General features: G+C 31.4%; 5 protein-coding genes across 5 annotated transcripts; 2 read left to right on the top strand and 3 right to left on the bottom strand.

The window, feature by feature from the left end:
• The first annotated feature begins 731 nt into the window (after positions 1-731).
• LOC108914061 (juvenile hormone esterase-like) lies at positions 732-6,346 on the top strand. The gene is made up of 6 exons (XM_018719765.1): positions 732-917; positions 2,324-2,461; positions 2,853-3,386; positions 4,895-5,236; positions 5,643-5,790; positions 5,976-6,346. The coding sequence occupies exons 1-6, from the start codon at positions 783-785 to the stop codon at positions 6,281-6,283; spliced, it is 1,605 nt and encodes a 534-aa protein (XP_018575281.1). The 5' UTR covers positions 732-782; the 3' UTR covers positions 6,284-6,346.
• A 5,625-nt stretch (positions 6,347-11,971) lies between these two features.
• On the top strand, positions 11,972-18,635 carry LOC108914056 (juvenile hormone esterase). The gene is made up of 6 exons (XM_018719755.1): positions 11,972-12,185; positions 14,387-14,524; positions 15,070-15,603; positions 17,216-17,557; positions 17,974-18,121; positions 18,301-18,635. Exons 1-6 carry the CDS (start codon positions 12,051-12,053, stop codon positions 18,606-18,608), a joined length of 1,605 nt encoding a protein of 534 aa, XP_018575271.1. The 5' UTR covers positions 11,972-12,050; the 3' UTR covers positions 18,609-18,635.
• Positions 18,636-19,640: 1,005 nt separating this feature from the next.
• LOC108914023 (troponin C-like) lies at positions 19,641-23,086 on the bottom strand. The gene is made up of 5 exons (XM_018719717.1): positions 23,009-23,086; positions 22,781-22,883; positions 22,271-22,386; positions 21,927-22,212; positions 19,641-19,896 (listed from the first exon to the last, which is right to left on the bottom strand). Exons 1-5 carry the CDS (start codon positions 23,015-23,017, stop codon positions 19,871-19,873), a joined length of 540 nt encoding a protein of 179 aa, XP_018575233.1. The 5' UTR covers positions 23,018-23,086; the 3' UTR covers positions 19,641-19,870.
• A 284-nt stretch (positions 23,087-23,370) lies between these two features.
• Positions 23,371-24,637, bottom strand: LOC108914002 (troponin C, isotype gamma-like). Its single transcript, XM_018719697.1, has 6 exons — positions 24,595-24,637; positions 24,107-24,134; positions 23,940-24,055; positions 23,729-23,885; positions 23,535-23,666; positions 23,371-23,477 (listed from the first exon to the last, which is right to left on the bottom strand). Exons 1-6 carry the CDS (start codon positions 24,595-24,597, stop codon positions 23,452-23,454), a joined length of 462 nt encoding a protein of 153 aa, XP_018575213.1. The 5' UTR covers positions 24,598-24,637; the 3' UTR covers positions 23,371-23,451.
• A 335-nt stretch (positions 24,638-24,972) lies between these two features.
• LOC108913961 (troponin C-like) lies at positions 24,973-26,717 on the bottom strand. Its single transcript, XM_018719630.1, has 6 exons — positions 26,634-26,717; positions 26,525-26,552; positions 26,326-26,469; positions 26,151-26,270; positions 25,724-25,855; positions 24,973-25,065 (listed from the first exon to the last, which is right to left on the bottom strand). The coding sequence occupies exons 1-6, from the start codon at positions 26,640-26,642 to the stop codon at positions 25,031-25,033; spliced, it is 468 nt and encodes a 155-aa protein (XP_018575146.1). The 5' UTR covers positions 26,643-26,717; the 3' UTR covers positions 24,973-25,030.
• Positions 26,718-26,798: the final 81 nt, after the last annotated feature.

The raw sequence follows: 26,798 nt of genomic DNA, 5'->3' as shown, positions 1-26,798 counted from the left end.
TGGCTTTCTGCGCCTATGTTCATAGAGCAAAGTGATGTTAATTTTTGTTGTTTAGTAGTTTGCCGAAGTTTGTCTATTAAAATCTAGACCATCCTGTGTGTATCCAACTTTTGTAAGTTTATAAATAGCTGTAATTTATATCATCATGCTCAATCAATAAAATTCTACCAGCAGTTGATTTATTCTGATCTGAGTTTATAGCATTATAAACCACTTGCTCATAGTTTAAAATACAAGAGATACTATTGCCATATAATGAATGTTAACGCTTTGCCTGTAGTTGATAGCTGTAAAAATTTAGGTGTATGGATTGACTGTTATTTGAGATTTACTAAACATAGTAATTATTTGTCCGCTTTTTTCTAAGCTACTTTGGAAGTATAAAGTGACACCGAGTTAAATACAGTTAGGATCATTCGTCAGCCAAACACACCAGACATATACCGGTTTTGGACTTATTAGTCCACATTAGTACGCCATAGTGACAACTGACAAACCATAAAGCTGTTTATAAGATTTCATAAATTCAGCAAAGGAGTAAGTACAAATAAAAGTTGTAACTGAGGGTTACATCTAGTGGCCAATGCTGCTATCTACCTGAGAATAGTTTGTAGTTGGACCCTTTCTACTCACGCTTATGGTTCGACTAGAGATAACGACATACTTGGACTACATAGACACGTAAATGATTTAGTAGCTCGTAAATAACTCGACAGTATTGTTTGAACAGTTTTAAATGTTTGCTGAGAAAAACATTGTATTGATTAACAGTAACAAATAATATGGTTGCGCCGATAGTGTCAACCAAACAAGGCCACGTGAAAGGCTTCATTGGCACTGACATTGATGGGGGGCGAATTATTTCGTTTCTTGGGATACCGTTTGCGAAGCCGCCAATTGGAGAACTAAGGTTTAAGGTAAGGAGAATTTTTTACTTAAAATTTTATACAGGAATTGTCTCAGTGTTTAGTACTTTTTAGATATTCTTATGCGATCGCACAGAAGATACTATTTGTAAGTTATTGGTACTCAATCACAGTTAGATTTTGCGACAAGGACCTTACTATTTTGTATTTATTGTCATTGAAACTAGAATCGTTTTATAGAACTAAATGTCCTTGAAAATCAAGCGAAAGGTTTGTCAAAAAAATATCAGTGCACCAGTTTAACAATTTAAACCGCATTATTGTTATTATTAACCTTTTTTATCGACTGTTCACTGATAAATAATAAGTTATGTTTATCAGATTATAATTAGAATTAATTACGAATACTTTAATAAGTTGAGACATTTGAACACCGTTTTTAGTTGAAAATTTCATATAAATCCATTTATGTTGCACCGAAGCTAATAACGAATGTTTTGCTCCTTTTAATTATGCAATGAAAATGTTACATAAGATGTTAAACAAGATTAAAGATAAGGTATATTGATAATAATTGATAGTGTTGTCAGTATTCGATATTGTTTGCTGACTAATCGTAAGTCGAATTTCGACTGTTTTTAAAAATTTTTTAGAGCTTAAAATAATAATATTAAAACAATATTTAAAACATATTTATTATTTAAAACATCAAACATATATGTTTGTCAAAAAATAGCAGCCTTACATAGTGAGAAAAACAGATACATATAATTAAATTAATTCATCACGTAATGAATTCAAAGTTAAAAATTTTTCTGAGAAAATCTTTTGCCATTTTCAAAATTAACACCAGTATTTGACTTTTTGTTTATGGAATTATTATGCAACTTTATTACAGCATCTCGCTAATCAGTCTTTTTTTAATAATTAAATTCATTTTCAAAGACCTTAATCGATTTATTATTAAAATTAAAATTACGACAATCGATGTATTGTCCATAATAACGTATATAATGCTCAATTTTTATTAACGCACCTGGATGGGAAAGCTACTAATTAAGAATCTCTAAAATTTGAAAACTATTTTTTTCTGTATCTTCTGGTGTGTGCATAACTTCATTCGAATATATTTCTAACTGTTTTTGAGTAACTGAACAGCTATATTTGATGGACAGTTACAATATTTTTACATTGATTTGCAGCACAGTTAGGACATTACAATACTAAAGAGCATATTTATATATTATAATATGATTAGGTATAATACATAAATAATATAATATAATATAATATAATATAATATAATATAATATAATATAATATAATATAATATAATATAATATAATATAATATAATATAATACAGTATTTATACTAAAGACAAGTATCTTTGTCATCTAGCGTTCTCATCAAACTGTATTATTATACGAACAACACTAAAGGTATTTTTTCATATAGAATCCTCTACCAGCTGAACCATGGCACGGGATAAAGGATGCAACGAAGGAAGGAAACAATTGTTATGCAAATGATGTATTATTCAGAAGCATTGGCGGTTCTGAGGACTGTTTGAATCTAAATGTTTTTACGAAAAGCGTAAGTATCTAACAGGCAATATTAACAAGATTATTTTAAAGTTTTGCAGATGGGATACAATGTATAATATAGTATGATTTGGGCCCGCTTATGTTCTCATCTTCATCAATGATAGTGCTATTAACTAGCGCGTATGTTTTTCACATTTTTAAAAACAAATTTTTGAAAATGTTTTCTTCTTATAGATGATGTGAGAAATTTTGTAAAGCCATATATTTATCATTTCTCTTAATATTTTGTTAAGTATAGAAATTTTTTTATTTCAAATGCATTTTAAACTGTTGCGTTATTTTCTTGTGATAATTGTCATCAAGCAACTATCACAAAAACGATCACCGTTTAAATGAAACTTATGTGGCACCCGATTAATGTGTTGGTTTTGTTTGTCCAGCTTTCAGATTCAAAGACCGTGCTGAAACCCGTGATGGTTTTTATCCACGGGGGAGGGTTTCTAACGGGATCGAACAAACCCGATTTATACGGACCGGACTTCTTAATGACGCAGGACGTCGTTCTAGTAGTACCAAACTATCGCCTGGGTGCCTTGGGGTTCCTAAGTTCCGACGACGATGCTCTAAGGGTCCCTGGAAATGCTGGGCTAAAAGACCAAATCTTGGCTCTCCAGTGGGTGCAGGAAAACATCAGAAACTTCAACGGCGACCCCAATAACGTGACGATTTTCGGAGAAAGCGCTGGGAGTGTTTCGGTGCATTACCTTGTGCTGTCTCCTAGGGCGAAGGGTTTATTTCACAAGGCGATATTGCAAAGTGGAACCACATTGAACTATTTCGCCGAGGGAAAGCACGTGATGGTGGCCCTAGCAAAGGAGTTAGGTCAGGATGTGAGCAGTGACAAAGAGGCTTTGGATGTACTGAAAAAAGCGCCTGTAGAATTACTGTACGAGGCTCAAGGAAAGGTTGAAGCGGTAAATATATTAAGTACCTATGTTAGATATAAGTTTTGAGACTGCATCCTTATGTAGAGACTAGTGGATATCAACGAAAAAAAAAGAGAGTAGGTACTTTTATATAGCGTGTATTTTTATTTATTTATTAAAATAGCCAAGACCTTTCCGCTGCCCAAGCTATCCAAACTCTGTCGAATTATTGTACGTTTTCTCTTATCGGGATATTTTAAATTGACGTAATTTTAATTATTTTTTATATGAAATATAAAAAAATACGTGCTTACTGCATATATAAAACTACTCTTGTTTCTTTCGTTGAAATATACAGGGTGAGAAAGTAAAATAACTTCCTTATTACTCATAATACAGAAAAAAAGTTTATATAAAAGTTGTACAGAATCAAGAAACGTAAACTACAAAATTAATTTGGTACAGACAGGGCGATGAGTAAAAACGGGACATGCCAAATATTACATTTTTTAAATGGAACACCCTGTATATTTTTAAACATATAGATTCCCGAGAAAATTCTATATATGGCAATATAAACACTATCATTTTAGTGCGGGGTTGCCAAGTTATGTAGAAAATTCTTCGAATTTTGGAAAAAACATGACCTCGAAGGAGTTTTCAGCTACTAACACTTGGAACAAAATAATTAGACAGAATTATAGGTAAATGTTAGACAAAAGCTTCTATATGAGCTAATATCGATATTTTATACAGGGCATTTTTTATAATTCGATCGTTTTTATAAAATTTGAACTTGATTTTCTAAAATTTTCCAAATGGAACAACACCCTGTATTTTATTCACATATCGGTCCACTTCAACTTTTATTAAGCATGTTCTATATCTAAAATTGTTAGTTTTTAAGATATATAGCAACATTTCGGAAAAAACTTTATTATTATTTTATAGAATACCACAAATAAATATTATATAATAAAATTAACTTAGAATGGAATGATAAATTATGAATTGACAAGTTGACACAATGTGACAGTTTTTTTCCAAAGCCATTTCGTACGACCGAAAATAATAAAAATTAGTTTTTTCCAAAAATGTTGCTATATCTTAAAAACTAACAACTTTAGGTGTAGAACATACTTAATATAAGTTGAAGTGGTCTGATAAGTGAATAAAATAGAACAATACAATACAGGGTGTTCCATTTGAAAAATTTAAGAAAATCAAATTTAAACTTTCTAAAAATGATCGAATTATAAAAAATGCCCTGTGTAAAATATCGATATTAGCTAATATAGGAGTCTTTGCCTAACATTTGTCTATAACTCTGTCAAATATTTTTGCTCCAAGTGTTAGTAGTTGAAAGTTAATACAACCTCTTCGAGGTCATGTTTTTTCCAAAATTCGAATGCAGCTGTAAATTACATTTCATACTCAATAAACTTTACCGATGTTTTGAAAAATAAGCAGATAATAAAGTAATTAACTATTACTCACACTAAATTATCTTTGTTATAAATTAATAGTTATTAATTAGTATAAACGATTCTTTTCAGGCAAGAAAACCGACAGGCCAACTATGTTTTGCTCCCGTTATCGAAAAACCTAGTAAAACAGCTTTTATCACTGAAAAACCAATTGATATAATCACGTCTGGAAAGTACAATCAAGTTCCTTTAATGATCGGTTACAACTCAAGAGAAGGGCTGTTACTAGCGGCGGCTGACGCTTTGGCAGCCTCAGCGGGTTTACCAGTTAAAAACGATCCCCCAAATTTGGAAGACGCCGTTCCTTGGTATATAGGATTGGAGAGCGGAAGCGATATTAGCAAAGAAGTGTGTGAAAAGTTAAAGAAAACTTATTTTCAGGGTCCTAATCTTGATGACAATAAGTACTTGGTAAGTTAGCAACCTGTTTATTCCCAAGCAAAATTTTCTTTTACTTTATTTAGACAGGGTGTCCACACGAAATATCAAAGTCACAAAGTTTTATAACATTTTTTAGTGGAAGTAAATAGGTAAAAATGATTTAAGCCTACATTTACCTACATATAAATATAAGAAACAATAATATAAAAAAAATTTTTGGATACAAAGAACGCGGTAAATTACCAGCAGCGAGTATGAAACATTTTACAACAATTACTTCACTTTAGTATTATTTAATTATTATGTTTAGAACTTATTTAAGCAATTGCTTGTCATAAAAAGTGTCAGCACACGACATGTCCTACACAAACAATTATATTGTAATACTAACAATATTAAATATTTCGTAATTTAACAATATTACAATTTTTTTAAGATGTCTACCGACTCACTGTTCGTGGCAGGAATCATAGCATCAGCGAAAAATCACGCGGAAACATCGCGGTGTCCAGTTTACTTATATAGGATGTCCCTAGATGCTGGACTAAATCTAATGAAGCTTTACACAAAACTAACTAATCCAGGTAAATGATAAAATGCGAATTTATTATCTCTCATACAAATTATTGAACCATCATACTCTTCCGGATCAGTAAAGAATAATTTTGAGAAAAATGTAGTAGGTAATTACTTTTAAGTGAAGAAAAGTTATTCAATATGAGTTTTTCTGTAGTCAACTTATTTAAAATAACAAATGCAAATATTTTAGGTGCTTGTCACGCTGACGACCTAGGGTACCTCTTCAAAAACGTGATTACTCCTCCATTCCAACCAGGTAGTATCGAGGACATATCAGTAAGGAGGTTTGTGAAGCTGTGGACGAACTTTGCCAAGTACGGAAATCCTACGCCTGACGAAAAGGAACTTGGAATAACATGGAAGCCAGCCGAAAAAGGACAACTTAATTTTATCGACATTGGAAGTGAACTGACCAATCAAGTTAATCCTGAACCAGAGAGGATGCAGTTGTGGAAGGAAATCTACCAGCTTAACCCAAATACCGTCGATTATCTATAGAATAAAACAATGTTTAATCTGCCTATCAAAAGTGACATTTTATAAACCTTTTTGCTAAACGTCTGAATTTTTCTCTGTACATATTGTCGATACCGATACCTTGTTTGGCATGTTTGGCACGATGTCACTGACAAAGGGGTTAAAAATATCGATGATTCTGGGTGTCTAAGGATATCGACCTTTGCTCCCCTGACATTGTCCTTTTACGCGGTTATTGAGATTGATCTGCTGATGTGTTTACGATTTCGAAGTATTTCCAGGAATTTTACTTTGATAGTTTGAGGTTATCGCCGTATTTGGTTGTAATTAGAATTATATAGAAGGGTTTCGAGGTATTTTAATGTACAACATACTTAAATATTTCGATGCTTTTGAAGAATTTTCAGCATTTTGAAGTACATCCACATTTTTAGTGGTTTTTGAGAGACAGATTTTTCTAAATTTTTTACATTTACATTATATGATTGAAACTAAACAAAAACACACAGAGCTTAATCTTAGTAGGCCGTTTCAACAATTAATTTCTTGTATCTTTTACAATATCTGAGACACAGTACCCAATGAAAATTGAAAAAATCCTACAAATCCTCTGTACATCGAAAACTAATCGAATTTGTGAGTGAGACATAACCTATAAAGTGTATCATTTCTTAATTGTTACCGCTAATGCCTATTAGCAGAGAGCTACCTGCAAATCGGTCGGTACTATAAAAGTAAGACTAGCGTCGTATTGGGCGAAACAAAGTTTGTGGGATACAACTACTTTGTGGCCAATATTGATTACACCCACAATACAGACGACACTAATTGTAACAAGATTTCGCAGCGTTGCCAACTTAACATATCTAGTTACTTACCAAAGTTAGTTTAATGTCAAAGTGGTGTCGCGGGAAAATTTAAAATACTTTGTAGGTAGTTCTCATTAAATAAAATAATACTAAAGTAATAAAATGACACCCAATAATAATAAATTAAGCGTAAAATTTTGTGGTACTTTTTCTTGTTTTTTTATGTAAATGTAACGTAAAATTAATTGTATGTCACGATCATATATTTTCTACAAATACTAATTTTAAAATCACAAAAAGTCATCTGCTAAACTACTAACTTTTACCAAGTTATAATAGTATTATATTGTTTAGTTTATTTTGCTAAATAGGTTTATTAAAGGTAAGTGAATTGGTGCAATAAGTATTAAAGACTAAAAACGTTGACTGAAATATTGAGCGAATATTTTAATCAACACCAAAATATTTTTTTTAGGTTAGAAAGAATACTCAAGGTATATTTTTTTTACCGTGGCAATATTCCTTAATGATTTTCTTAATATATACCTAAAAATGTTAATGTAAAACAACAAATGTGCGGTATCAGGAATTAAAAGGTCGATGAAGAAAAAATGAGAGGGCAGTGCAGATGAATAGATCAGAAGGGTTAGTAGTTGCAGTTTGACAATGATTTCACAACAATCAACCCCTGGCTGATAATACCACTGCATTTTTTTAAGAAAAGTAATATTAAATGCAATTTAAAAGACTTATAATAGTTAGATTTTTATTTAGATTCATTTAGAGAAATTCTAGACTTATTGTTATACAAAATGTTTACTAATGAATTTTTCTGATGGTAATAGAAAAGCCATTGTATGTAAACAAAGGCAATAACATTTGGTAAAAATTATACAAAATATAAATCAATATACTCAAGACGTAGAGTGTAGATGCGGAAATTAAAAAAATATATAAACAATATTTAGGATGAAACATTTTACAACAATTACTTCACTTTAGTATTATTTAATTATTATGTTTAGAACTTATTTAAGCAATTGCTTGTCATAAAAAGTGTCAGCACACGACATGTCCTACACAAACAATTATATTGTAATACTAACAATATTAAATATTTCGTAATTTAACAATATTACAATTTTTTTAAGATGTCTACCGACTCACTGTTCGTGGCAGGAATCATAGCATCAGCGAAAAATCACGCGGAAACATCGCGGTGTCCAGTTTACTTATATAGGATGTCCCTAGATGCTGGACTAAATCTAATGAAGCTTTACACAAAACTAACTAATCCAGGTAAATGATAAAATGCGAATTTATTATCTCTCATACAAATTATTGAACCATCATACTCTTCCGGATCAGTAAAGAATAATTTTGAGAAAAATGTAGTAGGTAATTACTTTTAAGTGAAGAAAAGTTATTCAATATGAGTTTTTCTGTAGTCAACTTATTTAAAATAACAAATGCAAATATTTTAGGTGCTTGTCACGCTGACGACCTAGGGTACCTCTTCAAAAACGTGATTACTCCTCCATTCCAACCAGGTAGTATCGAGGACATATCAGTAAGGAGGTTTGTGAAGCTGTGGACGAACTTTGCCAAGTACGGAAATCCTACGCCTGACGAAAAGGAACTTGGAATAACATGGAAGCCAGCCGAAAAAGGACAACTTAATTTTATCGACATTGGAAGTGAACTGACCAATCAAGTTAATCCTGAACCAGAGAGGATGCAGTTGTGGAAGGAAATCTACCAGCTTAACCCAAATACCGTCGATTATCTATAGAATAAAACAATGTTTAATCTGCCTATCAAAAGTGACATTTTATAAACCTTTTTGCTAAACGTCTGAATTTTTCTCTGTACATATTGTCGATACCGATACCTTGTTTGGCATGTTTGGCACGATGTCACTGACAAAGGGGTTAAAAATATCGATGATTCTGGGTGTCTAAGGATATCGACCTTTGCTCCCCTGACATTGTCCTTTTACGCGGTTATTGAGATTGATCTGCTGATGTGTTTACGATTTCGAAGTATTTCCAGGAATTTTACTTTGATAGTTTGAGGTTATCGCCGTATTTGGTTGTAATTAGAATTATATAGAAGGGTTTCGAGGTATTTTAATGTACAACATACTTAAATATTTCGATGCTTTTGAAGAATTTTCAGCATTTTGAAGTACATCCACATTTTTAGTGGTTTTTGAGAGACAGATTTTTCTAAATTTTTTACATTTACATTATATGATTGAAACTAAACAAAAACACACAGAGCTTAATCTTAGTAGGCCGTTTCAACAATTAATTTCTTGTATCTTTTACAATATCTGAGACACAGTACCCAATGAAAATTGAAAAAATCCTACAAATCCTCTGTACATCGAAAACTAATCGAATTTGTGAGTGAGACATAACCTATAAAGTGTATCATTTCTTAATTGTTACCGCTAATGCCTATTAGCAGAGAGCTACCTGCAAATCGGTCGGTACTATAAAAGTAAGACTAGCGTCGTATTGGGCGAAACAAAGTTTGTGGGATACAACTACTTTGTGGCCAATATTGATTACACCCACAATACAGACGACACTAATTGTAACAAGATTTCGCAGCGTTGCCAACTTAACATATCTAGTTACTTACCAAAGTTAGTTTAATGTCAAAGTGGTGTCGCGGGAAAATTTAAAATACTTTGTAGGTAGTTCTCATTAAATAAAATAATACTAAAGTAATAAAATGACACCCAATAATAATAAATTAAGCGTAAAATTTTGTGGTACTTTTTCTTGTTTTTTTATGTAAATGTAACGTAAAATTAATTGTATGTCACGATCATATATTTTCTACAAATACTAATTTTAAAATCACAAAAAGTCATCTGCTAAACTACTAACTTTTACCAAGTTATAATAGTATTATATTGTTTAGTTTATTTTGCTAAATAGGTTTATTAAAGGTAAGTGAATTGGTGCAATAAGTATTAAAGACTAAAAACGTTGACTGAAATATTGAGCGAATATTTTAATCAACACCAAAATATTTTTTTTAGGTTAGAAAGAATACACAAGGTATATTTTTTTTACCGTGGCAATATTCCTTAATGATTATCTTAATATATACCTAAAAATGTAAATGTAAAACAACAAATGTGCGGTATCAGGAATTAAAAGGTCGATGAAGAAAAAATGAGAGGGCAGTGCAGATGAATAGATCAGAAGGGTTAGTAGTTGCAGTTTGACAATGATTTCACAACAATCAACCCCTGGCTGATAATACCACTGCATTTTTTTAAGAAAAGTAATATTAAATGCAATTTAAAAGACTTATAATAGTTAGATTTTTATTTAGATTCATTTAGAGAAATTCTAGACTTATTGTTATACAAAATGTTTACTAATGAATTTTTCTGATGGTAATAGAAAAGCCATTGTATGTAAACAAAGGCAATAACATTTGGTAAAAATTATACAAAATATAAATCAATATACTCAAGACGTAGAGTGTAGATGCGGAAATTAAAAAAATATATAAACAATATTTATGTTTGTCTTACATTCAAAATACATAGTAAAATGTGGAAACAAAAAGAAAAAAATCTCAATGATAAAAAATATACGATATGTAAGTCGGAGTCATTATAATCTATGTAGCTATAAAAAAAACAAAACAAATAAAATTGTGAACGAATGGCACTTTCCTTAAGTTTTCTATAATCCACGTAACTGTAGGAGGCTGTGCTATAATCCATAAACTATTAAAAAATAAACAAACGAACCTTATTTAAAGTGAGGTTATTTTACCTCCACCAGAAACTCGTGAAACTCAATTGATACCAACTAAATTTAAACAATAAAATTTGGTAAGCAACTAAATTCTGGTTCGATTTATATTGGCAACATTGCGAAATCTTTTTACAATTAGTGTCGTCTCCACAATACAGTAAAGAGCTAAAATCAAGTTAGTTCTGTACCAGTAGATACAATGCAATATTTTGGCCAGTAGACATTTATTAACAGCAATAAGTAACAGTTACAATTGACACTATCTTTAAAAGTAGTATCATATAAAATAAACTCACCTCATTACATTTTAGTAAGGCGTTTCATACCTTGGAGCACGACTAGAAAGTTTTTTCTTTGGGTTCAATTTAAATGCCGTCACTTTTATACATATAATTAACTAAATAAACGTTTACATACTCTCTCACTGAATTCTGAGATTTTTAGTTCGTTATTGCATAGACTGGGAGTACCTCAAGGTTTCATATTAGGATGTTATAAATAGTTGTAATGTACATCATTATGCTGATGATACGTAAGTTTATCATTCTTTTTGTTTTGATCAATAGAATTCTACCTGCAGTTGATTTATTTTGCTCCGAGTTTATAGCAGAATAAATCACTTGCTCATAGTTTAAAAAAACAAGAGGTACTATTGCCAGATAATGAATATTAGTTTGAATGTTAACACTTTACCTGTAGTCAATAGCGATAAAAATTTAGATGTATGTATCGACTGTTGTTTGAGATTTACTAAACATAGTAATTATTTATCCGCTTTTTTCTAAGCTACTATGGAAGTATAAAGTGACACCGAGTAAAATACAGTTAGGATCATTCGTAAGCCAAACACAAGAGACATATACCGGTTTCGGACTTATTACTCCTCATCAGTACGCCGTAGTGACAATTGACAAATTATAAAGCTGCCTATAAGATTTCATAAATCCAGTCAAGGAGTAAGTACAAATAAAAGAGGGCTACATCTAGTAACCAATGCTGCTAACTACCTGAGACAAGTTTGCTGTTGGCCCCTTTCTGCTCACGCTTATGGTTCGACTAGAGATAACAACATAATTGGACGACACAGAAACGTAAATGATTTAGTAGCTCGTAAGTAACTCGACGGCATTGTTTCAACAGTTTTAGGTGTTTGCAGAGAAAACATTGTTTCAATTAACAGTAACAAATAATATGGTTGCGCCGATAGTATCAACCAAGCAAGGCCACGTGAAAGGCTTCATTGGCACTGACATTGATGGGGGCCGAATCATTTCGTTTCTTGGAATACCGTACGCCAAGCCGCCAATTGGAGAACTGAGGTTTAAGGTAAGGAGAAATTTTTACTTAAAATTTTATACAGGAATTGTCTCAGTGTTTAGTACTGTTTAGATATTCTTATACGATCACAGAAGATACTTTTTGTAAGTTGCTAGTGCTCAATCACAGTTATACTTTGAGACAAGGACCTTATAATTTTGTGTTTATATCATTAAAAACTATAATCGTTTCGTATAACTAAACGTCCTTGAAAATCAAGCGAAGGATTTGTCAGAATTTGCCTGTATATAAAAATATCAGTGCACCAGTTTAACAATTTACGCCTTCTATTTCCTGAAGTCAGTAAGCCACTGACAAAGTAACCAAAAAAGTTATCCTTACAATGATGTACGTAAATCTACTTAAAATCCATTTCTATTTAAAGCGTGATTACTCAAAATGCTAATAAATAAATTTGTAAATGTTATTTGATTTAAGATTTAATCATCTGCAAAACGAATCGTCTATTATTTCTACCAAAATTGAAAAACTGAGAATAATTTATTTGTATTTGCAAGCAATTGTAGCAAGTAATCATGTCATAATAAATATTGAATCAGCTGATTGGACTGATTTGTTATAAAAACATAGGCTCATGAGAATTCAATTGTGTAATTGTCTTATTTGTATTATGTATGTATATAATACGGAATATCATCAAGTTATCTTATATCTACACGTATTTATCAGTAGATTAAAGAAAAACCGCAGAAACAGTTACCATGACAATTATATTAACCTTAACCTTCGTTTTTTTCATGGACTGTTTACGGGCGTGCGGAACATCAATAATAACATGATAAATAATAAGTTATGCTATTTTAGTTAAAAGTTTAGTTAATTTGAACAAATATTGCTTTTAGATGAAAATTTTATATAAATCTAATTATACGAAAGGTAATAACAAATATCTTCTGTTCCTTTTAATTAAATAATGTTACAAGATTAAAGATAAAATATATTGATAATTGATAATGTTGTCAGTATTCGAAATTGTGTGCTGACTAATCGTAAGCCGAATTTCGACTGTATTTAAAAATTTTTTAGGACTATAAATAATAACATTAAAACAATATTTAAAACATATTTATTATTTAAAACATCAAATATATATATATGTTTGTTTAAAAAAAAGGAAAAATAGCAACATTACCTACCGAAATAAAACAGATACATGTAATTAAAATAATTAATATCGTAATGAATTGAGTCAAAGTTAAACATTTTTCTGAGAAAATCTTTGTTATTTTCAAAACAAACATTTGACTTTTTGGTTATGGAATTAGTATGCAACTCTATTAGGTAAAGCAGCTTGCTATCAGTCTTTTTTAATAATAAATTCATTATCAAAGACCTTGATCGATTCATCATTCAAGTTTCACATATTTGACACTGCAAAATATGAATAATATTTAGCGAATATAAAAACTAACGAATAAATCTTAAAATTAGTTAACTAATTGTAAACCCTTCAACTATAAATTCTTGAAACCATAAGTCTAAAAGCTTAACCTAATGAACCTAAATTTATTAAACTATGAACACACAAAACTCAGATCCATAAAATTGAAACCAGTAAAATCTAAACCCACAAAGCCTAAACCAACCGAACCCAAATCCATATAACCTAAACCTATAAGACTTGAACCCATGAAATCTAAATCCAAATCCACAAAATCCAGCCTCATATAATCTCCACTTATACACAATACCTAAATCCATAAAACTCAAACCCATAAAATCGATACAACCTAAACCGACAAAACATAATCCCAATAATCCCAAACTTAAAAACTCTTAAATATCGAACTAATAGATTGTAAATATGAAAATCCCTAACTATATAAATTTTATGTTTTAAATTTAGTTATTCCGGGTCCGTATTTAAAAAAATGAAATTGATGAAGGTCCTGGAAAGGCGAAATGTTACATGAAATGATTATGCCATTTGATAAAAGGCAAAAAGTTGATATGAGAAAGTGTTTTTTTTTTAATATCATCTCAAATTCCAAAATTTCTGTTTTTTTTTTCAAATATTTCAAAAACTAATCATGTTAGCCTTGATTTTTCAAAGGCATAATGTTGCTCCCTTGATTACGCAACTTTGCCTCCATTTAAGCTAGTTCGTATCTCTTACCGTTTCCGAGATCTCATCAACAGTTTGATAACGTGTACTATACAAACAAGACTAAAGGTATATTTTCTCATAGGATCCTTTGCCAGTTGAACCATGGCATGGGATAAAGGATGCAACGAAGGATGGCAACAATTGTTATGCAATCGATGTATTACTCCAAACCACTGGTGGTTCTGAGGACTGTTTAAATCTAAATGTTTTTACGAAAAGCGTAAGTACCTAAAACGTAATATTAATAAGATTATTTTATAGTAGTTTGAATTTTCTAATAAACGAAATTCCATTATTTAACTCACGTCTGTGTCATCACAAATAATTTATAGAACATGAGATATATTCTCCCTCTGATGCGGCCTCAAGGGTCTGATTTGGGACCGTTTCTGTTTATTATCTTCATTAATGCTAATGCTATTAACTGGGAGAAAGTAATGTTCACAGATGATTAAAATCTAAATCGAAACGTATGTCTGATACATTTTGAAAAACAAGTTACTCAAAATGTTTTTTCTTATAGATGAAACGAGAAATTTTCAAAAGCTATATATTTATCAGTTTCTCAATATGTTGTTAAGTATATATATTGTTTAATTCAAATGTTTTTGATAATAAGTATACAATTTTGACTTCGATCTTTGTAGACATAGGTACCTACATCACTTTAACCATTGTGTAATTTTCTTATGATCATTGTCATCATAGCAGCCATCACAAAAACGATCACCTCTCACGATTAATGTGTTAGTTTTGTTTGTCCAGCTTTCAGATTCAAAGACCGAACTGAAACCCGTGATGGTTTTTATCCACGGGGGAGCGTTTCTAACGGGATCGAACAAACCCGACATGTACGGACCAGATTTCCTACTGACCCAAGACGTCGTTCTTGTGGTACCAAACTATCGCCTGGGTGCCTTGGGGTTCCTAAGTTCCGACGACGATACGCTAGGGGTGCCTGGGAACGCTGGGCTAAAGGACCAGCTCTTGGCCCTACAGTGGGTGCAGGAAAACATCAGAAACTTCAACGGCGACCCCAATAACGTGACGATTTTCGGAGAAAGCGCGGGGGGTTCTTCGGTGCATTACCTTGTGCTGTCTCCTAGGGCGAAGGGCTTATTTCACAGGGCGATATTGCAAAGTGGAACCACATTGAACTATTTCGCTGAGGGAAAGCAGGTGATGGTAGCCCTAGCAAAGGAGTTAGGTCAGGATGTGAGCAGTGACAAAGAGGCTTTGGATGTACTGAAAAAAGCGCCTGTAGAATTACTGTACGAGGCTCAAGGAAAGATTGAAGCGGTAAATATAATGAAGTATGTTAAATAAAAATTTTGTAATTGCATCCTTGTGTAGAGACTAATGGATATCAATGAGAGAAAAAAGAGAGTACTTTTATATAACGTGTATTTTTTTATTTATTTATTAAGTTTATAGCCAAGCCCTTTCGGCTGCCCAAGCTGCCCAAAACTGTGTAGAAGTATTGTACGTTTTCTCTTGTCGGGATTTTGTAGCTTGATGTAACTAGTAACAGGGTGACATGAAAAAAAGTGCAATGCATAACACCACATGATGGAGGACCTCAAAACATATACACTTATGTCTAAATGTCTTTTGTTTTCGAGATACACTTAAAGAAATTTTGGAAAATACTGATTTTTTTTTATTACTCCCGATTAAGTGGAGGGAATCTACTGACAATTAGTACATAATAGCATCTATAGGTTGCCAATCAATGGCTGAATTAGAGGGTTCACTATGCTTAAATCAAATTAAATTAATACGGCCTTGTAAAGATTACTATTTTAACATTTTGCGATAGGTAATATAATTCCTATTAAAAGTTCCTCACAATTTTTCAGCTCCACCACTGGTTGGCAACCTGTAGAGGATATTATATATCAATAGTCAGTACATTTCCTCCACTTAATCGGAAGTAATAAAAAAAAATTCCAAAATTTCTTTAACACTCTGTATCTCGAAAACAAAAGGAATTTAGACATACGTGTATAAGAACTTTTTATATGTTTTGAGGTTCTCTATAATGTGGTGCTATGCATTACGCTTTTTTCCATGTCACCCTGTATATATATTTTGTTATTTTTCAATATTATTTTTTATTTTATAATAACTTACAGGGTTAGCTCCAATCAGATAGAAAACGCGTTTAGCTATGAATATTAACAAATATAACGAAATTCTTACTATATAAAAGAACTCTTTTGTTTTTTTCGCTGAAATATAAGTCCGATATGATGTTTCCGGCTTATCTTTATTTTAAGATTACAATTTGAGACTGTCAATATGAGAAAAAAATGTTTATCAAGAAACATCCGAAAGATATGAAAAAATATCACATTTTCTGAACTATCTGGTGACAGTCAAATAGATGAAACAACACACGCAAGAAATTGGTGTTGGAAAATGGTGTTTAGATTTAGGCCCTGTTTGTTTGTGAAATAAAATATGCCATTTTGTTCAAATCCAATGTCTCTAAAAATTTATATATTTTGTCTTTTTTTCACCAGTTTCAAGTCGTAAAACACTAATATTTTTCACAAATACCCAATTTTTTATTATAAGAACTTTTCTGACATTATTTTGTCATGTGTCATAGGTACAGAAAGAGAGCTTTACTAACGATAAAAATTGAAATTAAACAATAAACCACAATAGACCTATAAAACTGACATTTGGCAATATTTTTTTTTCTATTGATAAATCCTGCATGATTATTTTATATTTAACATTTTTCCTTAATCTTTACTTAAACCTTACCGTTGTAAATACATTTAAGGTTGATGAAATTGAAAAGTAAATAGATCATACTATAGTAATTAACTATTAATCGTAATTATCTTTGTTATAAATTAATATCTATTACTTAGTACTAATTAATAACGAATCTTTTTAGGCAAGAAAACCGACAGACCAACTATATTTTGCTCCCGTTATCGAAAAACCCAGTAACACAGCTTTTATCACTGAAAAGCCCATCGACATAATCAGGTCTGGAAAGTACAATCAAGTTCCTTTAATGATCGGTTACACCTCAAGAGAAGGGCTGTTACTAGCGGCGGCTGAAGTCTTGGCAGCCTCAGCGGGATTACCAGCCAAAAAGGATCCCCCAAATTTGGAAGACGCCATTCCTTGGCATATAGGATTGGAGAGCGGAAGCGATATTAGCAAACAAGTGTGTGAAAAGTTAAAGAAAACTTATTTTCAAGGTCCGGATGTTGACGACAATAAGTACTTGGTAAGTAAGCAACCAGTTTATTCCCAAGCAACATTTTATGTTACTTTAATTATACAGTACAATATTAACGCTGGGTATTCTGCATGAAATATCCATGCTACAAAGTCCTATAATATTTTTTAGCGGAAGTAAATAGGTAAGTAGGTAAAATGATTTAAGTATTACGTATAAATATAAGTAACAGTCATATAAAAAAATTTTGGGTAAGAAGAACACTGTAAATTACCAGCAGCGAGTATGAAACATTTTACAACAATAACCACTTCACTTTAGTATAATTTAATTATCATGTTTAGAAATTATTTAAGCAATTGCTTGTCACAACAAGTGTCAATTACATAAAAAATTATATTGTACTAGTAACAATATTAAATATTTCGTAATTTAACAATATTACAATTTATTTACTTTTTAAGATGTCTACCGACTCTCTGTTCGTGGCAGCAATCATAGCAACAGCGAAAAATCACGTGGAAACATCGCGGTGTCCTGTTTACTTATACAGGATGTCCCTAGAGGCTGGACTAAATTTAATGAAGATTTACACAAAAATAACGAATCCAGGTAAACAACGAAATGCGAATTTATTATTTCTCATACAAATTATCATACTCTTCGAGATCATTAAAGAACAATTTAGAGAAAAATGTAGTAGGTAATTACTTTTAAGTGAAGAAATGTTATTCAATATGCTCCTTTTTCTTTAATCATCTCATTTAAAATAACAATTGTAAATATTTTAGGTGCATGTCACGTTGACGACTTAGGATACCTCTTCAAAAATGTGATTACTCCTCCATTCCAACCAGGTAGTATAGAGGATATATCAGTACGAAGGTTTGTGAAGCTGTGGACGAACTTTGCCAAGTACGGAAATCCTACGCCTGACGAAAAGGAACTTGGAATAACATGGAAACCAGCGGAAAAAGGACAACTTCATTTTATCGACATTGGAAATGAACTGACCAATGAGGTTGATCCTGAATCAGAGAGGATGCAGCTGTGGAAGGAAATCTTCCAACTAAACCCAAACACTGCCAATTTTTTATAGAACAACTCAGTGTTTATATTTGGTTACTAAAACTGTTTTTTTTTTAAATTTTTTTATTAAATATATGTATTTTTAGTATACATTGTGCAATATCGTCAACGCACAAAAACGTGTTTCTCGAAACAACGAACATTCAATTTATTTTCCAACGACTACTTAATCCTTCCACCTCTAATGTGATTTTGAAAATTTCTCTAATAAAAGTTTTTTTAGAAAAAAGAGAGCTTTTTAACAGGAAAAAAATTTGGGTATGTTTCTGGAAAAAATATAATTGATGACGTCGAGTAAACTCCTTATGATTTTTCAAGAAAAAAGTAGCACACACTGTTTTATTTTATTTGATGGTTTGAGCAGTTACACAAAAAATTCCTTTTGTTAATTTTTGATATGATGAACATTTGTTGACAAATTTTATAGAACGCATATCACATTGAAAAATAACTTACTTCTATTTTAAAAAAGTGTGCTAGGAAAACAATTGTAGATTTGGCAGATAACTTGATAGTTACGATAGTCTCAGAATTATGTGCAATATTTCCTAAAAGTACATCTTCATAGTACAATTATGTTGTTGTAAGTTCAATCTTAGAATATCCTGAAATTCCTAAATAACATGATGCATGGGTCTGTTTGGTATGAAACAGACGCTTCATCGTAAGCTAACAACAAAGTATTCACTGTTTGTAAAGTGTAATATGATGCACAATCACAACTGTTAATACTGCGTGGTACTTCTTACGCTTGACAGGAAGTCTAGTAAAAAACTTAAATATAAACATTAAGATTTCAAAAGAAATTATTAGACACAATTTGTTGCTTTTGATGATTTAAATGTGTGGTTAAAATTTTGACACTGGGACACCGTGTACTATCGAAGATATTACTCGTACATTAATAAATGGAAATCTTAAGTAAATAAATCATTTGTCGTTATGCTGTAAGAAACTATTTGGGTACAAATGCGATGTTCAAGCGTGTGTATCTACTTATATTAGTTGTAACAAATTGTTACAACGCAAATAAAACACAACGTTGGATTTGATTTATGTATTTGGCACGTACATGACTTAGCAGGTCCACTTAAAAATAAGTAATACAGTTCCGCTCCTCATGGTTTATTTTTAGCTTAAACAATTAAACGTGGTTAAAAGCGCTCGAAGTCTCATATTGGAGCATAAATTGTTGGCACAGTGACAGGGTAAACTTAAAATAAAGCATTATCACTGTTTTCTAATTACGAGTTTAATTAGGTAGGTACGTAGTTAGCCGATCATCATCGCTTTGAATTCTGCAAGCAAAGAAATTTCGGGTTGTACGGGTTGAAAAGTTTTAACAATAGTTTCAGTGTTAAATCTAGGGCATCGCATTTAAGAAGATTCTACAGATAATACAAAAAAAAACTATTTCAAACAATAGTTGCACAAGATCAAATTCTCTGCATTTTTAAATTAAAATTTTTAATTGTACAGGGCGGCTCATTTCTTCTGGGAGTTACTAACAAATTTTTTAAATAGAATTGCATTTTTGAATTTTACGCTAGATGTAAGGTCTTTGACAAACAGAATGGATTTAAAACGTTTCATTATGATTATTTGACTTTTTTTAAAGTTATATTATATATAGATTAATCTGTTTCCCAAAAATTGTATTTATACAGGGTGATTCAAAATTCAGTACGAATAATTTAGAGGCGTATTTTTTAGGTCAAAATAAGACGGCAAAAAAAAAGATAAGGTGTATTAGTGTATATTTCTTATAATTTGGGGGATATTAAATCTTTTGTATATATTTTGACGCTATTTCCTTGTTAAAAAAATGGATTTCATACAATACTGAATTTTTTTAAATTAAAATAGGTTGAAAAAATGATATTTCTGTAACTCCTAACGTCAAAATGACTTTTGAAAAGTTTACTGTCAAAAAAACTATAATTTTTATGAATATATGATCATATTAAGACAGCTCATGCTGAAAATGCAAACTAATAATAAAATAGTTGATAAAATGTACATATTGTATATTATTAGAAAAACACTAAAGATCTACAATAATAATTATTTAAAACATTTACCATTTTGCTGACGACATAGTTTCCTGAAATTCTCATCAACATTATCAAGAATATGAGAGCTTGCATGTCTTGTTTTGTCGCGGGAGACACAGAATACATTTTATTTGTAATAATTGTCGCAAGAGGAAATCATATTTCTACTCTCTATTATAAAGAAACTGATGAAACAGTCCAAAATAAAATGTGAAAACAAAAGTATCTCTCTGTAGTAGCTGATTTTACTTGATTAGTTTTTGTCAAGGGTAATAATAGAGCAGCAAGAATGCAGGATATTTCTTCGAATTATCTAACAATTTCAATGTATCAGGTATTGTTTTTGTATTAATTATATTTAGATATAATAATTAACCCATCATTTCTATTTGTTTGGAAATTATTGCTATAAAATATTATTTTTGAGTACTATTTTGTATTGGAAACATTGGAAATTATGGAAAATAAACTGGAAAATAGACCATAAACACTAATAAAATAAAATGAAATTTTTTACTTGATTGCCTGAAATTTAACATATAGTTAAAAAAATCAAGTTACCCATGATCTAAAACTTGGATCTAACGCGCATAATCACTGCTTTTTCGTATACAATCGTCGTTATAGAACCCAATTTGTTTAGCATCAAATAACACCCATAAAAGTACGTTTTAGACGCAATAAGTGTTCATCAAAGTGGACCTTAAATTCAGAAAGGAGTTTAAAAATACAATAGTGTGTTCAATTTGAAAAAATGAGGTTAGGTAAAGCCTAGAAGAAATCAGTCACCCTGTACGCAATTTTAAAAAGTGCAGAATTTATTTTAAATGCGACGCACTGTTCATTAAAATGAATAACCTAATATTCATTATCCCTTGTGGATTAACAACTAAAATATAAATATAACTATTAGGTTATACATATGAAAACTAAGCTATTGTATTCATTATTTACAAATATAAAAAGGTTTTTAGCACTTTTAGTAATACGGTCTTATGAAAACTAAGTCATCACTCGTATAATTATTATTTACAAATATTAGAATGGAAGTAAAACTCCTAGCAATATTGTCAAGAACCAAAATCTTTAAAATAGTGTATGTGTGTGCTGTTAGCAAAAGAAAAAATATTTAATGCATTTATTTAGTACATGTTAACTATTTTAAATTTATGAATAGTTGGATCACTGTGGTCTGAGAGGACAGTTATCGAAAATTAATATCTAGAGTTAGTTGCCAACTCCAAAGCTCGACAAAACAAAAACATCCAATTTACCTTCCCAGTCAACCGTCCCAGAATTGTCAGTATCAATTTCTTTGATCATCTCATTCAGATCTGAAGGTTTTAACGTTGGTTCCAGTTCCTTTAATATGTCCCTCAGTAAATCGACACCTATGTAGCCTAGTCCGTCTTTGTCGTATAACCTAAAAGCGTCCTTTAATTCTCTAAGAATGGCTTCGGTGTCTTCCTCTTCCTCCACTAAGAACCTAGCGGACAGGTTAGCGAATTCCTCGAAATTCATTACCCCGTTGCCATCTTCGTCAATTTCCCTGACGATTCCCTAAAGCATACGTTTCTGGTACAAAAAAATCACTTGAAAATTGTTTACAATTACAAACCTGAAGTTCCTCTCCTGTTAGCTGGTGTCCTAACATGTCGAGAATTTGTCCAATCATATCAACATTTATCTCTCCCCTTTTCTCCAGATCGAAGGAGTCGAAGATTTGTTTCAACACTACAAAATACAAGCAATTGGATTATGTAAGCTGAGTTCAGTCGCCAGATCTGAATCAAACCTTTAGGTATATGGAAAATTGTGATTGTATAATTAAATAGGGCATACACATAGAGTTCTATCAGCAGATTTAGGACTATCACGGTTAAAAACTTTGTAATAAATGAAAAAATGACGTAGTGATAAACCTTTTGACTTGCTAAAAGATCACGGGTTTGATAAACGTAGGAAAAAACGTCAGTTTCAATTCACTATCACTAATTTTTAAGCTTTAAGGACCACCAGATACTATAATCGTGTGTTAATACGAATCAAACTCGAACATTTTTCTGTATGCTGTTATGTCATTAACTTCGATTCATCTTGCAATAAAAATTCTAAAATAGGTACTCACTTTTAAGCTGCTCTTTGGATATATCCAACTTTTTATATGCCTCATAATCAAGATCGTCCTTCTCGTCTTCTTCCTTTTTCTGCGCTTTCTTAATTTTTCCAATCTAAAACGCATTTCGTTTAAATTGATTGCGTACCAGAAAGTATAAAATTAATCAATAAGACCCAATAATGATAAAGGGAAAGAATAAAATAAATAAAATGTATAGAATAGACAGAAAGTACTTACTCCAGCCATTATTTCAATTAAATTACAGACAGTCAGAAGCCACTGGGTGGTGGTTAGAGACTAAAACTTTTATAGATGTAGTGTCAATGAGATTTCAGTTTGGTGGCACATAAATTAGTGAGGGAAAATTCTTGACAAACATACACTGTTTGTTTACGATTATTTTTTACACATGAAGGACGAGCCAATGACAACACTATTAAAATACCATTAATCGATTTTCTTTTAATTAAACTGTTACTATATTTAAATTTTCTAGCACAGCTAACGCTTCTGTGCGGAAAATACGGGGATAATTGATCATCGTTTACGAGCATATTTAAAAAATTAACTTAACATATTAAAACACATTTAACTGGTTAGGTGTAGGTTTTTTATTGAAAAATGGTGAAAAACCTTAAACATTCTACAAGGGGCTATACATGATGTGTCTGATTTAAAAATTAACCGATCATTACAGCTTTGAACTCTAAAAAAATTATTATGTTAGTAGTGCTACAATCTATCGGTTTTAGTGACGCCTTACCTTCCCAATCAACAGTACCAGATCCGTCAGTGTCAATTTCATCAACCATGTTGTCCAAATCGTCTTCAGATAATTTCTCATCCAATTCCCTCAGGATTTCCCTCAACACCTCAATTGTAATAAAACCATTGCCTAAAAAAATATTAAAACATTGTTTTTTCCATGATAAAACGTTAGCGTAATTTTTTAAATACCATCACGGTCGTACAATCGAAATGCACCCTTCAGTTCCATTTGTATGGCCTCAGTGTCTTCATCCTCTTCCTCCACCAAGAACCTGGCAGCCAAATTTGCAAATTCCTCAAAGCTGACTTCCCCATTACCATCCTCGTCAATTTCAGAAACAATGGTCTGAAAGAATTAGTTCTGTTTCATAAATTGTTAAATTTGTTTCGGTTAACTGACGTCTAGTTCCTCTGCCATCACATGGGTTCCTAGCATGTCCATGATGGTACCAATCATGTCAGCTTCTATGTAACCTTTTCTGTCGACGTCAAAGGCATCAAAGGTTGACTTGAGCACTTGAAATCATGTATAAGAAGGTTTTTTAATTCGCAATCCTCTATACTTACTAGAAATTTGTTCCTTGTCCAGATCTTCCTGAAAATGTTACGAAAAGTGGAAGTTATTCAAAGTTCATGACTCTTATTTGAGTTAAGGGAACCTTCTGTTAATTCTGAGGTAAAAATCAATATCAAAAATGTTCCCTGTCTTGTTTCTTTTTATTTGGAGAGAATTTTTCCTGACACCAAATACATACACAGTGTTAGAATACCAAAATGATGTTAAAGAAGGTATAACCATTTTCTGCTCTAGGCAGGTGTACTTTCGAATTTCATGAGCAAAAAAACTATGCAAATTTTACTGTCATTGCACAAAAATAATCTCACATTACAATTAGTAGGTACATCGTAGTAGGTACATAACTTTAAACAGTTATTAAAGTGACGAAGTGTTAAGGTAGGTCAGGAACTAGATTAAAAAATAAAACCCATATATATTTTTTGAAGTGACAAGGTATCAGTTGAAAACATTACACAACGAGTACAACCAAACTTACCATGTTTGCAGCGGCCCTAATGTCACTGGAGGTGCTAATGATACACTACCGAATATATGCCGTCTTGGCTTGACAAGGAGGGGAAGTTAACTGGGAAGTACGAAAAATAGAATCATTTCTATTTTCATTATAATTCTTTTCTTTCATTGCTAAAATTGTAAAGGTACATTCGGCTTAAGAATTCTAGGATGCGATTTCTTTGAGAATGAGTTAATGTTATTGCCAGGCTTATATTTTCAGTTATAATCAATAAAATGATCTGATTCATTAGTTTCCTTTATAAGAGTTAGATCTAATTAAATATAATGCCATATTATTTTTAAGGAAATATTTAATATTTTATCGTGACAGTTAAAATAAAGCTAGTCAACATTTTTTAAAAGAATATTTATTTCTAATTACAAGTACAAGACAAATACATTTTTTATATATTTATTTAATCATCACCTCCTGTCATAACTTCCATAAATTCTGAAATGGAAATACTATCTCATGATTCACATTAAAGTATTAAATAAAAATTAAATAAATTTCAATTACTGGAATTAAATACACAGCAAGGGGAAATAGTCCAGTTGCTAGAGGTTTGAAAATATTTAGGAATATGACATGAAGAAATCATTATAAATCTATTTTCATTCAATATTTTCAAAAGTTTAAGAAACAGACGAAAAAAGAGGCAGGAATGGAAACACCCGTAATACAGATTTATCGGAGAAGAATACAGTATCAATACTGTAGCGAATTGTAGTACAGATCCTGCTTTTTCCATTTATTGTACTGGGTTTCTACCTGGATATTTGAGCAATTTTGAAACTAAGACAGAAAATGTGTCGCGCAAATTATAAATTATCTGACACTGTAATTGATAAAGTCAAAAACGTTAGCATACAAGTCTGTGGAAAAATATTTAAATTTTAATATCTATATTCTATTATAGTTTTTCCATGAAAACAAGTGTGGTGACGAGATTTCATATGCAAAGCATCCCAATAGTGACGAAGTTAAGTTATCATAGATCTAGTGGATCTAGTGCATATTTTGTGAATTATATTTAAAAAACATTCCAGGTACTACAACATTGACTAGTGCGATTGGAGTAAAAAAGTTATAAAGCGAACATTCTTACCATCAAAATCAACAGTTCCTGACCCATCGGAATCAATTTCAGCTATCATCATGTCAAGTTCATCATTTGTTAGCTTGTCGTCCAATTCCTTAAGAATTTCCTTAAGCGTTTTTGTCGTGATATAACCATTACCTGTTTACAAAAATGTTGTGACATGAGAAACAGCTAAATCTTACATTGACGAAATAGATCATTTTTAAATGTATTTGTTGATTGAAAGAACAATTCATGACATTGTTGATTGCTATGTTAGTGATAGACTGGACCTAATTAGATCAATGACTTTTTTTCACCTTTCTAATGGTAGAAAAAGCCAAATTTACTTTGGTAGAGCCAAAACACTGGTTTTTTACTTTTTAAAATTTATTTGAAAAGTCAAAATTTAACTTTTATCATGCGAGTTTTAGATATTTTCTGAAAAAATTACCTTCTTTGTCGTACAATCGGAAAGCTTCCTTGAGTTCCTGTTGCATAGCCTCAGCATCTTCCTCTACCATAAATCTAGAAGCCAGAGTAATGAACTCTTCGAACTCCAGTTCACCAGAACCTAAAAGAACCAAACAAATGTGTGATTCAATTTAACAGCAATCGCACAGTGGTACCATCTTCATCTACTTCATTGATGATATCTTTGAGCATTTGGTCCGTCGTTTGAATTCCTAACATGCTAAGGATTGTACCGATCATAACAGTACCAATACTGCCCTTCTTCTCAACATCGAATGTATCGAAGGCGTTTTTCAAAACTGCAAGAAATTATATGGATAATTTTGTGTAACATTTAAAAAAATGGAAGCTTACGAGCGATTTGTTCTTTGCTTAACTCGTCCTGCAATAAAAAAGTTTTAAAATAATTGTTAGGGGATATAAAAAATTTGGACAAATTGGTGGTTTTCAAAAACTTACTTACCGACGACATTTTGCCACTGCTATTAGGTCACTGTCACTAATGAAATCCAGAATGTAATGAGAATTTTTAAGTTTGTGCCACAACTATTTAAAAGTTTGGCATTCTCGAAATAGAGTAGCAAATTATTTCATGGGTTTTTTAATTTTTACAATCCACCTGTTAATT

The sequence above is a fragment of the Anoplophora glabripennis genome, unplaced genomic scaffold (genome assembly GCF_000390285.2).
Source record: "Anoplophora glabripennis isolate ALB-LARVAE unplaced genomic scaffold, Agla_2.0 scaffold16, whole genome shotgun sequence".
NCBI lineage: Eukaryota > Metazoa > Arthropoda > Insecta > Coleoptera > Cerambycidae > Anoplophora > Anoplophora glabripennis.
Note: the sequence above shows the minus strand (reverse complement) of the source record. Positions and strands in the feature narration are given on the sequence as shown.

What these genes read in the sequence shown, in the direction of transcription:
- LOC108913961 (XM_018719630.1), bottom strand. An exon ending in AAGCAAAGAACAAATCGCTC is followed by an intron (nt 26,470 to 26,524) that starts GTAAGCTTCCAT and finishes AATTTCTTGCAG; the next exon opens with TTTTGAAAAACGCCTTCGAT. An exon ending in CCGATTGTACGACAAAGAAG is followed by an intron (nt 25,856 to 26,150) that starts GTAATTTTTTCA and finishes TTTTGTAAACAG; the next exon opens with GTAATGGTTATATCACGACA.
- LOC108914002 (XM_018719697.1), bottom strand. An exon ending in TCGATTGTACGACCGTGATG is followed by an intron (nt 23,667 to 23,728) that starts GTATTTAAAAAA and finishes ATATTTTTTTAG; the next exon opens with GCAATGGTTTTATTACAATT. An exon ending in TGGTACTGTTGATTGGGAAG is followed by an intron (nt 23,478 to 23,534) that starts GTAAGGCGTCAC and finishes TAATTTTTTTAG; the next exon opens with AGTTCAAAGCTGTAATGATC.
- LOC108914056 (XM_018719755.1), top strand. Translation starts at nt 12,051, where the DNA reads ATGGTTGCGCCGATAGTATCAACCAAGCAAGGCCACGTGAAAGGCTTC. An exon ending in TTGACGACAATAAGTACTTG is followed by an intron (nt 17,558 to 17,973) that starts GTAAGTAAGCAA and finishes TTACTTTTTAAG; the next exon opens with ATGTCTACCGACTCTCTGTT. An exon ending in CACAAAAATAACGAATCCAG is followed by an intron (nt 18,122 to 18,300) that starts GTAAACAACGAA and finishes TAAATATTTTAG; the next exon opens with GTGCATGTCACGTTGACGAC.
- LOC108914061 (XM_018719765.1), top strand. Translation starts at nt 783, where the DNA reads ATGGTTGCGCCGATAGTGTCAACCAAACAAGGCCACGTGAAAGGCTTC. An exon ending in CTCAAGGAAAGGTTGAAGCG is followed by an intron (nt 3,387 to 4,894) that starts GTAAATATATTA and finishes GATTCTTTTCAG; the next exon opens with GCAAGAAAACCGACAGGCCA. An exon ending in CACAAAACTAACTAATCCAG is followed by an intron (nt 5,791 to 5,975) that starts GTAAATGATAAA and finishes CAAATATTTTAG; the next exon opens with GTGCTTGTCACGCTGACGAC.
- LOC108914023 (XM_018719717.1), bottom strand. An exon ending in ATCCAAAGAGCAGCTTAAAA is followed by an intron (nt 22,387 to 22,780) that starts GTGAGTACCTAT and finishes TGTATTTTGTAG; the next exon opens with TGTTGAAACAAATCTTCGAC. An exon ending in TAACAGGAGAGGAACTTCAG is followed by an intron (nt 22,213 to 22,270) that starts GTTTGTAATTGT and finishes CGTATGCTTTAG; the next exon opens with GGAATCGTCAGGGAAATTGA.